A 13,556-nucleotide genomic window follows, 5' to 3' on the forward strand; every position below is an offset into this window, starting at 1 on the left:
AGATAAAGAATCTTTACAAATAAAGCTCTGATATATAAATATCTTGAATACATTCTAATATTTAAAATATTATATACCTAAGTTGATTAGAATGAGAACTTTATTAACTTAACATATAAATGGAAAAACAGATTGACAAAAATTATCATAAAATTATATGTTGGTCAGAAGCTTTTGGGAGCCACTGTATACTTTATAATGCAATATTGTAGAGACTTCTATAAGAATTATTGTCTTAAACGTAACAGTCTGTATCGGATTAAAGCGTCGGCAACTCGATTCAGTACCTCAGAAAAGTCTGCTAAATCATTTCGTTACATCATAGTAAATATTGTATCGTAGTTATTATTGCATTTGTTAACATAACGTCAATTAATCTTCGAAAGTGGCACTGAATAGGTGTGTACGACAATATACTATGCGCGAAACACAGGTGGAAATCAGGTAAAATAATTTTGCACAACTCTGTAGGGTGTACATATAAAAAATGTACGCCTCGCGTGCAGCACTGAATAGCCGCGATATCCGAAGTGTCAAGATCCGCTGTGAAATTAATCGTTTAAGGGTAGGCTGTCTCTATTCTTTCGCAACTTGCTCGGTCGTTGAACTATTCATGGAAATCTCGCAGGTAGAACGACTTTGTTTCAATTTGTCATTAGAGGCTGTCGCTGGCTGCTCGTCAAGAGAGCGTTGATGATCAACCATCGACCGAGAGGTCGCATTCTCCATGGGTAGGCAACCCCTCGGGGTAGTGGGGGTAGTCTTATTAAGAATAGATTTCGATACGCCACCCGGAGTGGTAGGGCTCCGTATACCTTCACCATCCTTCATCAAATGATTATACTTCTCGAGATTGTTAAGGATCTTGCCGATCTGATTAGTCTTCGCGTGAAGACGGCTCACCATCTCGCCCTTCTGTGTCAGTTCATGCTCACACTCCTACAAGGGAAACACGTCCAGAAACGGAGAATTTACGTCGAATTTATGCCGAAATCTTCTCCGAAAAGAAAAGATACCGGCGAAATAAAAATTCCCATTGTCAGCTCACATCCATAAAAAAAGCACCTAAGTACCGTTAATGTAATAACAACCTATTTTGCACAAAAGATAATTTAGCTATTCATTAAGAGGCTGCAATATTAATAAATAGAAAAATATCAATAAAATGCGGAAAAATATAAAGCAGATCATTGTTTTCGTGCTACCACTAATGATCTTATTTAAGAGTAAATCCTATGATTAAAAATTTTATAAACAGTAAATTATATAAAGAAATCACGTTCCGCGATACAGTATACTTGTCTACATTAAATATCACATAGGTTTTAATAAGAAATATTATTTATAAAATTATATATAAAGAACAATTTTATTATAAGTAATTAAATAAATAATTAAATATTTCCTAATTAAAACAAAACAAATTTATTAAAAGAAAGTTATAACATATTATAAACACTTTTCTCTCTCTTTCTGTCTCTCTCTCTCTCTCTCTCTCTCTCTCTCTCTCTCTCTCTCTCTCTCTCTTTTTTAAATAAAATAATTAGATAAAGTACAAGTAGACTATATCACGGGATTAAAAAATTATACAAGAATAGAGTTGAAAATTACACCACCTGCAGCTTTTTGTACATTTCCAAGTTGATTAATTTGATATCCTCCAGCTGACGCCTTAAAGATATTATAGTATCCTGTTTCTCATGTATATCCTTCTCTAACAACTTCATAGCTACTTCCATTTCAGATTTCATGCTAATCTGTATAAAAAAAAAGATAAAAATACTTATCACAGTCACTATTTTTCTTTACTTAACTTTATAAATCTATATCATTGTAAGAAAGTATTAAGCGTTGTAATATTCTATTTGTGTAAAGATACAGAAAAAAGTATAAAACAATACGGGTTTTTATTAACCTGCAATTCTAATTCTTTCTCTAGATCTTGTCGTGATTTTTTTTCAGATTCTATTCTGCATCTAAGTTCTTCAATTTCAGCAGTCGTTTCTGTTATTTTAAGAGGTATTTTTCCATTCTGAAATTAAATCAATCATTCAGTAACACGTCAATCTGTAAATAACACGAAATTTTGATTGCGTCAATACCTCGTTTGCATCTTTAACTTCAATACCAAGTTCTTTTTTTAATTGTCTATTCTCTTCTTGAAGCGATAAAATATTGTTTTTAGCAATAGCAAGATCTTCTTTCATAAGAGCATTTGTTGTCGTCAAAGATTCTACTTTAGCTTGGAGATTCGTTACTGTAGCACTAAAAATGACAGAAGAAATGTCAAAAAAATCGTATAACACTTGTAACTAACTGCGTAATATTTTGTTTAAAATTTGTGAAATAAATATTTACTTTAAATGTCGGTTAAGTTCTTCGATATAATTCTTTTGATCAAGCACTGTGGTCATATTGTCGGTTTCGAGTTCATCATCTGGCGATTCGCCAGGTATATGATTACTATTGCGTAAATATAGTGAAAAGTCAATTACGCCCTGCTGACAATCGAGGTCTTCTTCCTATCACAACAGTTACAATCGATCTTGAGTTAATGTCATTATCATTTTAATTAAACGCAATCATGCACACTTTCACGTATGTGAAAGACGCGACAATAATCCAAACTGACCTTTACACAGAAATTGCAATCGATCACATTTAATCCCACTAACAAACCCATTACTACGATTGCCTCTTCGCTCATCATCAGAGCATCTGGTTCAAAATATTCGGACAAAATATCATCTTTGTGATCTATCAGAACTTTGAGATAATCTGCTAATTTCTTTTGCATCAATGCCATACGCAACCAAGCCCGCGCCCTACCCATAGCCGTCCTAAAAATGGTAATGATTTCAAAATATTACATCCCAGACTTGATAATTACAAAAAAAATCGATGAAAATGTTAAATTAATTTAAATTCTAAAATTATTAAATATAATTATACTGTTCAACAAAAAAATATAAAAATAATTTTAATAATAAGAAACTTTTTAAAAAATTCTAAGAAAAATTCTTTGAGGAAAAAAAAGTCTAAACACTCCATCATTGATTAATATAAACTGTACCGATAACGTTTTAACAAAAAATCCTAACATAAAATATTACGTGCATATTTCATTTTATCGCAGATAAAATATAAGCTATACATCTTGTTAATTAATCGGGCAAGTTCAAGCAGATATGAATCACATTCTGAGAATAAAAATATGCAGTACCTAACAGTAGGTAAATCACGAATGCTGGACGTAATATCTTGTGCTTCAGGACAATATTTCTCTACGAGCTGAAGAATATCCCATAGCTCCTTTTTGGGTCCGAGAAGACCCTGAAATCGGAGACCTGTTAGTATCAGGTTGTAAAAATTACTCCTTTGGCACGAACGGCATTAAATTTTACCTTCTTCGGCCGTAAACCATGCCTAAGCACATGTTCAAGGACGATGAAAAAATGTTGCAATGGCATATGATCAGAATCGAGCATACGACCATATTTCAAGGATGTTTCGATCAGCTCCTTGACGATTAGTTTTGAAATGTTAACGAGATTACTCCTCTCGATGATGACTGGATCTCGTGCTGCAAAAAAATACGTGTGTTCCAACTTGCAGTATGATCTCAATTAATTTCCCTCCCTTCCCGTTAAAAGTAATTTCAAATTCGACAACAAGTATCTAATCCTGAATATATAAATATCCTTAACTAAAATCACAATGGAACTTAAACAATGTAAAAATGATTGCATAGCATTTGTGCGTTAATTTTATGATTTCATACTTTCTATAATAAATAAAATATAAATAAAAAAGTGTAAAACAGTAAGCGAAAATTTGCAACGGTTTGGCTATTAAAAAAATACATTCCAACCAAAGCGCTCACGGTAAAGCGTGACAAGAGGAAAAAATATTTTTTCCATTATAAGAGAGCAAGAAAAGCGAAACTTATTCCCATATAAATGTCATAACACAATTAATCAAATTTTGCTGTGTGAAAAAAAAACTGATTCAATATCCCTGAATGTATCCCGATAATTAAAACAGGCGAGTGCAGTAACATCCAGTACAGACACAAGCTGGAGACGTGCTGCAATGGCGGTGGACTTGGTGGCATAATATCGCGAAGCTCTCGCTGTTCGGGAAGCTGTTGCTGATGGTGATGATGGTGATGATGATGATCATGATGATGATTAATACCACTGAGAGCAAGCGGTGGTGAAGGTGACCGCTGCATTGAATCTTGGAGTGAGAATTCGACATCCTGAAGCTCTTTTAAACAGAGCCACTCGCCATCTACCGACACTCGAAAATTGCACAGATATATTGTGTCCTGGGCACCAGCCATATCTTCCTCCAGCATGACCCCGCCGTGATGTACACCACCGTGATCGCCCGGCGGCCGCAATTTAAGACCAGTCAGAGATTCCTGCCGCATAGAAGACGATTCCTCTATCGTCACTGTCTCAATCGATCTTGAAGATTTATGTATATATATCTTTCAACGCTCGTTTGCTATTATATAGACGTGATTATTAGATATTGATTTGCACAGATTTTTATTTCCTTCAGTAATAATTTTCGTAGATTGAAACAGCTCGTTTTGTTTGAGCTAGATTTTTTTTTCGTTATTAAAATAATAAATGGATCAGAATTAATAAGCGTCGTTTTGTTCTTCCAATATCTATTTTTAGTCGATGGGTCTATTACTTCACAATATTAATTTGTTCAATGTTGCACAGTAGAGAATATTCTTCTTCTTTTACATCGATCAGCTGATAGAAAAATGTGTCGCAATGGATGAGTCACCAGTAAATGATGATATATATATTGCAGTCAGATTTTACGTTGTTGGCAACAACGTAAAAAATTTGTAAATGTTAATTGTATTGCTGTTTCTTGTTATTTCTTTAGACATTAGATCAGCCTTCGATCAGCACTACTTGTCTCTTGAAGGCAAATAGATGCTTGCTTTAATAAGCAGTGCTCCAATTAAACTGCAGGTAACGAAGAGATAGAAATAGCAAATAGAATCTCAGCTTAGGCGAAGAAGAAATGATGAACGTGCACTAACGCGACTACATCGTTGTACGATGATATGATTATTCGCTTATAAAGCGGCGCGTGTCCAGGAATCAGCGCACTTATAGAAACAACTTGGAAATCGTACGGAATGTCGAGCGAGGAAAATTTTACGTCGAAAATAGCGAGAGCGCCGGCAAAATGTGGATATTGATTTTCCCGCTGACTTTGCCTCCATCTACGATAATCAATACGGGTGTCGCTGCGCATTGCTATGTGGTGCTGCCATCACTTTTCTATATTGCTTTACCGGTATAACAGCACGCAACAATAAGAATAAAATTTATAAAAATTCTTACAGAAAAGAGTAGGATAATAAAACGAGAGAGTAAAGAGGATAATTTTCATGTTTCAAGATTTTATTTTAATATTTCGAAAAGATCAATATATTATATACATAATTATAAATAATTAGCATTTAAAAATATCTTTTAATATTATTTCATTTGAACTATAATTTTTAACATATATTCATTATGTCACGTAAAATTAAAGCAGCTGTAAATACGGGGGTTTCTTATGTAGAAAATTTAACAATGTAAATAACTTCATTATAATTTTCATATCACATTAATTACAAAAAAGAAGCATCATTAAAAGTACAGTCAGACATTGTATTAAAATTAGTATTAACGTACCACATTGTTTAGTCTTCTCTTTTCTTTCCGTGATTATTCACATGATAGATAACCATACACACAGCACATATTAAAAACACATAAAAGATTATTGCTCTCAATAATACACTATCACTTGATATATGTAATTAAAGTCCGCACGCCGCGCAAATAAAATTACAGAAGTTGATAATACATAATAACATACTGATAAAAAAGTTCAATAAACTTCATAGTAAAATAACTTACGTCATTGAGGGGAAGACGCCATATTTAAGCTTTTATTCTTGAATAACTTCTTAATGTTATTAAATTAACGAACGAAAAAATATTGTATATTTGTATATTCTAGCAACCTTTCTTTATTCATACAAATCAATAAATTAAACTTTTGATGTTTCGTATTATTAAAAAATATATTTAAAAAAAATTGATATGTTATATTTTGTAAAAGTGGCATCTTCCCTCCATATATGTATGAGTAAGATGCCACCTCCTATGGGAAAAGATGTCACACACAATTATATAATGTGATATAATATAAACTTGCATATTTTATTTATTTATAATCCATAATTAAGGATTTTTAAACTATAAGAACACATAAAGATATGATAAAACATAAATTGAAAAAATATGAAAGAGAGTAATTTAGGAAGTAAAAGTTGGACACACTTTTATTCGTTTAAACAGCATTTCTTTGTGTTTTGCATTTACTCTCATTTTATCCTCAAGTGTAAGAGAAATATTCAATTGCAACTTTTACGCATATAAGAATATTACAAATTATAATCTATATCATCCGCGACCTCCAGAGAACACCGATTAAAACCGTATCATTTGATTTTACAGTAAGTATCGAAATACAGACCTTAGTTATTAGCATACCAAATATTATAAAGAGTATGTATCACGATCTACCTTTTTCGTAATTTTTTTCGGATTTCGTAATTTTTACAAATCGACTTTGTTCATCTCTGCCGATAACTGCGCAACTGTTTACCACACGCTTTTGTACAGTCAGTATGACCAATGCATGTTCTATAAAAAAATTATAAACAAAGTGGCGTCTTCCCCTTTGTGGCATCTTTCCTCGAAGTACCTTACATTAATTTAACAAACTTGATTAAATTTGTTACATATAAAAATACTTTCGTATAAAGAAAGATTTATAAATTTTGATATAATCTAATTGTAAGTTAAATAAAATAAAAATTGAAAATCAACACTTAAAAGGAATCTGATTAAATAAATATTGATTTTTATTGCAAGTGTTATATAGTTTGAATAATATACAAACGTTTATGATTTCCATTTATATCAATTTGTATATCCTCGTTAATATAAAATTTAATTTATATAGAAAAAATAAATAAAATATAAATTCCCGAAATGGATTACTATTTTTACTCATACTTTTCCTCACATTCTTCAAATTCTCCAAATTAACATTTCATAAAATCGAAGCATACAAGACGAAGGTCGGGATCGAATCCGTCGATTGATCAAGTCGATCTCGCACGGAGTTTCATGTTATACTTCAATCATTTTATTTTATATTATTTACAATAATATACTTTTTATATTATTTGTAAATATTTATTGTAAAACTCCCAACACAACATAAATAGACACGAAATAGAATTTGCGTGTATGTTACGTGTTACGACAAATAAAAGCACAAATAATTTAAAATAATTGAAATTCTTGAAACATATAAGTGCTAGTTGGTATTTTAAAAGTTTTTACAGCGTTTGTATCTTTTAACAAGTAATAATTGTAAGAAATTCAAAAATAATCGAAAACTTTACGCTTAGTAGCATGACAAAAATCAATTTTTTATTTACTCCTTTTCTCTATCTTCAAAAATTTATATAGTGTTGTTAATTTAACATTGTTTGAAGCGCGTTATTTAAAGTCATGATTCGAACTCTTAATCATATTATACAAAATTATAAAAATATATACCACACGATATAATAAAAACTAAGTCTCTTGTCTCTAACATACAAATTTATAATTTAATATAATTACACAAAAGAAAAATGTTATGACGCTATAATCCGTGCAATAAGAAAAGTGCAGTTGCTTGCAGCTTCATTGTCATATATATCTGACACAATTACATAATTATTGAAACATGTATTATCTATAAAGTTTATACAACGTCTTCTAGCTGACAGAATGATCGTCAATAGAGAAACAACAATAATGGCGAGACACGTGGGCGCATAGTACGTCCACGCACGCTTAACACGCGGGCGCCAAGCTGAGCCCGCGAGCGCCGGACTTTTAAAAAGCGCGCCGAATCATGAGACCATGCAACCATCGGGCTGTGTACTCACGTCTCGGCAACCACCAGACATCGAGTTTTCTGGGTCTGGACACGACGAGATCGGGCCATTTGTCCTCCCGTATGGAATAACTTGACGGCGAACGTGAGACACTTTTTTCATTTTCGTCGGACGCGAGGCTACCGGTGAGCGATTTCTCGGACGGGGATATTGGCAAACCGTCGCCACTCTCTGCGGCCATGTTTACGTTCCCACTGTCGACTAACGGCGCATTCACCGATACAGAAACGTTCATGTACGTATACGTGGGCGTAAATGTGTTCGTATCTCTCTGTTACGGCAGCGAGTAGGCCGCGCGTCATTCCTTTTGCCAACACGTGGTAAGAATTCTCGTCACGCAGCACACTCACGCCTACATCAGATTCTGCCCGATAAACATGGAAATCGGAGTAACGTGACAGAATTGAAACAAATGTAGCGACAAATCTGCCATTGAGCTTCTTGGATTCTTGCCGAATGATTGAGAATATTAAGGCTTACAATTGAATGAAGAGATGATGTAAAAATTATGATATATAATTGCAACTTTGTGTTGACTTTTAACGAAGTAAAAATCTAATGTACGAATGAAGATAAATATTTGTACATATTTCTGTTTCCTGGAAATAATACCTAGATGTTTTATACGACTTTTATTGGTGTATTATCTCTTAAAATATATTATCATTTTTTTATATGTATATGTATGTGGGAACGAATAAATTCTTGTTCTATTCTTTAATTTTTCACAAAGAATTTTTCTCATACACTCCACTTATTTAATTTTAACTCTCTGTCTACTATCTTGGTCACTTTAGTAAAAGTAAAATTTAGTTTACTCTCAAATTTCTTTGAAATAATGAAGACAGATTTGGTTTTTTAATGTTAAGTGATACATTTTTAAACAAATTTCTATTTTTTCTCATTTTTGTTCAATTTTAAATTTTTATTAAATAAAGAATTTAACATTTAATTTATAAAAGACCCAGATTACAGATAGAGAGAGTAAAAATATGATTGTATATATGGAAAATAGCGAGTATCTCGAAATCGCGTAGATTTTTTTTTTTATGAGAATATATTGAATGTATATACAAAATGTATTTATATCTGTAAGTTTATACAGGGTCTCATTAAAATACACCACCCCTGAGCAGAGTGGACTAAAACTAAATCGAAAAGTTCTCTATCATTTTACGATTTTCGCAATGGTTAACAAAATATTAATTACTAAAAATCGCAAAATATTGATTTTCAATAATTTTTTATTCAAATACTATCAACTTTACAGAAAAATTTCAAAAAACAAAAATTATTTATTTTCTTCTCATAGAACTTTAAAAATTTTTTCAAAATTTTTTATCAATTTTTTAGTATTGCATTTTCTTATTTTTACCACCATGAGAAAATATGGTACCAACAAATTCTGAAAAAATTCTGAAAAAATTTTTAAAACTTTATAAGAAGAAAATAAATCATTTTTATCTGTTGCTGTTTTTCTATAAAATTGATAATATTTGAGTAAAAAATGATTGAAAACCAATATTTAGCGATTTTTAGTAATTAATATCTTGTTAACCATTGCGAAAATCGCAAAATGGTAGAGGACATTTCGACTCAGTCCGCTCTACCTGCTTAGGATCGGTAATGCTGTAACTTAATGACACTCTGTATAATTTAATTATAAAAACGCAATTGGAAAAATTATTTATATATTTTCTAAAGTGATTAATAATTTTAAGAACACCTTTAGCAATATGTCTTTATGTATTCTTTTGGAAACAAATTTATTAAGACGTAAATATTAATGAAAAGAATCTTTTAATTATTCAAAATATAATTAATAAATCACTCTCTAGAAATTAAACGTAAATAATTTTACATACATCAAATAATTGTGAACTAAAATTTATTTCTTGAAACATTTAGAATAAACGCCTCTGTATAAAACAGCGATAAAGTCTGCGCACACGCATCGCATAGGTACATCTCTTCAATCCATTCTTGTTAGCTTGAGTAACCCTCAAGCCACAGTCAGAACAGGATCTATCGCACATCATTCAACTTCCCTCTCCTCACTGCATTGAAGGGAGTCTATTGTTCAAATAACACTGGGTACCAGGTTGTGATTCTAATGGCGCGACACTTGTCTTCTGAACGTTGCGATTACAATGGAGCTAGATAATGTGAAGGATTTCGATTTGCTAGTGTTATAAGATTGCAAAAAAACGTTTTATAAATTCGAATATTTCCTCTATTTAATTTAATTAATAAACTTTACTTAAAGTAAAGTGAAATTCGTGTTCGTCAAGATGTACGGGATGCTGCTGGAAAGTGTGCAATATTTCATACAGGTCAGTAAAGCACAAATAAATCATAGAATTGATATTGTATATTTAGCTAACATAGGATATATAGCTTACTTGGGACATATATATTTGCACAACGATTGAGTTTGAATTAAAATTTTATTTTTTCTTTATGATGAGCTGTTTTGTACATAATTTCTTAAAATTTGTTTTTCCTTGTAAATAATGGCAAAAATTAAAAATTATCTTATTATTGAAAAAACTCTTTAATTCTTATTATACATTACTACACTACTATTTAAAAAAAAAAATGATTAAGGCCCAGTTGCACCAACGTTACTTTGACTTTAAGCAAGGCTTAAAACTCTGTGTCTCTGTTTTTCTTTCGCTTTAAAATGACATAAAGACAGTTTTAAGTGTCGCTTAAAGTCAAAGTAACGTTGGTGCTTTAGTTATTTATGTTATATATAAATCGCTTATGTATTAATCAAAATATGTTGCTTATAATGAAATTTAAAGAAGTCAAAAAAATGTTATTTATAATGTTGTTTAATTTTTTCAATTTTTTAAAATAAAAATTTATGTATTATATAAAATCGTAAAAAATATGATTTTACAATTTATAAGTGTTCTAAATTAGCACACATTTTTTATTAATTTACTTAATTATTAAAATTGTTTTTTGATTAATCTTTCTTCATAAAATAATTTAACATTTCTTTAATATTTTTTATTAAATCATTTAATTGTAAACTGCACATACACACATACACACACACATTTAAAAATTTTTTAAAGTAATTTATTATAAATTTGGTAAGAGTTTGAAAATCTTATTTTATGCTGTTTTTATATTTCAAAATTCTAGTTCTGTTTATTACGAATAACATAGAGAATCGCAAGTTTGGTAAAAATTATAGTGGCGCAGCCGCTCTTGGAAATATTTAATTTAAGAAGTTTGAGATTGTGAATGTTGTGCTGACGAAGATCAAAAGTTTCTGTAATTTAAAAATATTAAAACTATTTCTCAGACAAATTCTTTCACTTAATTATTTGATTACTTTTTTCTTTTTATTAATAATATTAAAAATAATTTCTTCTTCGCTCGTTTTACGTTGAATAAATGCGATCGATTTTTTTTATACGTCAAGGGACATTTATCTTCTAGCTGCGCAGATTTTAATGAATCCTATCATGTTTCCTAACATGTTCTTTTTTTTATTAATAGACATTTTATTTTCAAAAAAAATATATTATACTTATATATGTATAATTAAAAAAAGTTATGATAATTTTATGTAACTGTTAAAAATTTGATAAATTAATGAATTTAATAAAAATAAATGTCAATTTAAGGCATTTTCTATCATACAATAAAACTAAAATTATATTTTTAAAAGAAAATTCAGTGCTTTTACTATATGTTATTTGTCAAGTACATACATAAATGCAGTTCTATAGATATGTATATTACATATTCTTTTATTATATTAGTTTATTCAAATTTTATTAAAGTTTTTATAAATTTTTATCTCAAAAAATAATGAAAAAATAAATATAAAGTGTAAATTGTATTATAATTAAAACGTTTCTATCGACGTGTTAATAAATTCGGCAAATCTATATTAATTGCACGTTTGTCAGCGTCCATTTTAATGAACTGTATATATACTCACCGGATATTTAATTGCAGAGTTAAGGCCGAATACATTTTTATTGAAGCTTAATATTTGCAATTTTCGTTACTCTATCTTTTTGTAGAGACAAACAGAATCAAAATTAAATTCATTCATCAATCTGTCTAATTCTTTACGCAGTTTAAAGTAAGATTTAATGATAATGTTCGTAAAACATTATTTTATGCTATTGTTAGTTACATACAATAATTAATATTATTATATATATACATTATTATAATAATTAATTCACTTAATATGTTCTATTTTTTTCTTGAAAATTATTTAAAAAATTTTGATCTACGTAAGTAATAATTAATAATATAATAATAATAATAATATATTATTATTATATTATCTACGTAAGTACTTATAATGTATGCCACGTATTTGCGAAGGAAACGCTTTGTAGATATGTAATAAGCGAGGTACTTGAATATGGATGGATTTATAACTACTTCCTTTTAATATCTGATGTCTTAATTGTACAAATACAATTTTAAAAATAGAATCTCCTTTTTGTCAACATGTAAGGCCGATTCTATTAATTTGTTTTAATAATATCTTCCTTATTTTTTTTTATATCTTTTTTTAATCACTTATAATTATATAGATTATCTCTTAATAGATAAATATCTCTTAATGATACTTCTATTTATGTTTTTTCTTTATATTAAATGTAATTTAGGTTCATACATTTCTTTATTATTTTTATTCTTTTTTATTATCTTTAGTATTTTATATCTATACACACAATGTATAAATAATGACAATATTATAAATTTTAATTTACGATAAAAATAGGGATTATTAATTATAATGTATTATATGTACTGTATCATTAGTCATTAACAATTTTATTTATTTTTATGCGTCTTTAGTAAATCTATTTTTTTAAATCAATTTATATTTTTAAAAAATTTTTAAAAACATTTTTGTAAAATTAAAAATACTTTTAAAATATTAAATTATTTCTTAGTTGTTTCTTAGTTGTTAGATCATTTCAATTTGTAAATTTGCATGTTCATTTGCAATATGGCTCCTGAGAGCTTTCCACATTAAAGATCACATATTCATTTTCGTGACCACATCTCATCCTAGTAAAATAGAAAGATTAGTTAACATAGGTGAACTGGGAAATGGGATTTGATTATCTTAATCGAAATATAATTGATCCATGGAATTTATTATCAGACGCAACAAAGGTATTATTGCAAATACTAATCTTTACCAAATAATACTCTACGTTCCGTTTATATTTCCGAGTTATTTGTTCTACAATTACATTGAATTTTAACTGTTTTAATTAAGCCATAATTTAGAGAGAGGAGAATTACAACTTATTATTGTAATATATTATAGCTTTTATTACAGCTTTTTTCATGTTGTACCCCAATTTTATTCACTTTAGATATATCTTAATTATATAAATTAGAAGATAAAATATTAAATATAAAATTAAAATATTTAATACAAAATTGAAGTGATAAATATAAAAATATGAAATTATTATTATTATTATTATTAGGCGTTAGGAACTCG

At 29.3% G+C, this 13,556-nt stretch overlaps 2 protein-coding genes across 3 annotated transcripts in view; one reads left to right on the forward strand and one right to left on the reverse strand.

Moving 5' to 3' along the window:
- The window catches only part of LOC108751769 (RUN and FYVE domain-containing protein 2-like), a 20,460-nt gene extending 12,205 nt beyond the window's left edge, over positions 1-8,255 (reverse strand). Inside the window, exons 1-10 of one of the 2 annotated variants that reach the window (XM_018492171.1) lie at positions 8,042-8,255; positions 4,072-4,458; positions 3,405-3,583; positions 3,224-3,333; positions 2,633-2,840; positions 2,359-2,522; positions 2,103-2,265; positions 1,916-2,032; positions 1,617-1,757; positions 592-939 (exon numbers count right to left, since the gene is read on the reverse strand). In XM_018492171.1, coding sequence (XP_018347673.1) covers positions 592-939; positions 1,617-1,757; positions 1,916-2,032; positions 2,103-2,265; positions 2,359-2,522; positions 2,633-2,840; positions 3,224-3,333; positions 3,405-3,583; positions 4,072-4,458; positions 8,042-8,231 — 2,007 coding nt within the window. In that variant the 5' untranslated portion in view covers positions 8,232-8,255. Of the gene's footprint in view, positions 1-591; positions 940-1,616; positions 1,758-1,915; positions 2,033-2,102; positions 2,266-2,358; positions 2,523-2,632; positions 2,841-3,223; positions 3,334-3,404; positions 3,584-4,071; positions 4,459-8,041 lie in introns of those variants that run through there. The other variant, XM_018492170.1, reaches the window with a different exon arrangement.
- A 2,086-nt stretch (positions 8,256-10,341) lies between these two features.
- Positions 10,342-13,556, forward strand: part of LOC108751700 (soluble guanylate cyclase 89Da-like) — an 11,157-nt gene continuing 7,942 nt past the window's right edge. The window contains exon 1 of the mRNA XM_018492009.1: positions 10,342-10,383. Coding sequence (XP_018347511.1) covers positions 10,342-10,383 — 42 coding nt within the window. The remainder of the gene's footprint in view (positions 10,384-13,556) is intronic.

The sequence above is a fragment of the Trachymyrmex septentrionalis genome, unplaced genomic scaffold (genome assembly GCF_001594115.1).
Source record: "Trachymyrmex septentrionalis isolate Tsep2-gDNA-1 unplaced genomic scaffold, Tsep1.0 scaffold51, whole genome shotgun sequence".
Taxonomy (NCBI): Eukaryota; Metazoa; Arthropoda; class Insecta; order Hymenoptera; family Formicidae; genus Trachymyrmex; species Trachymyrmex septentrionalis.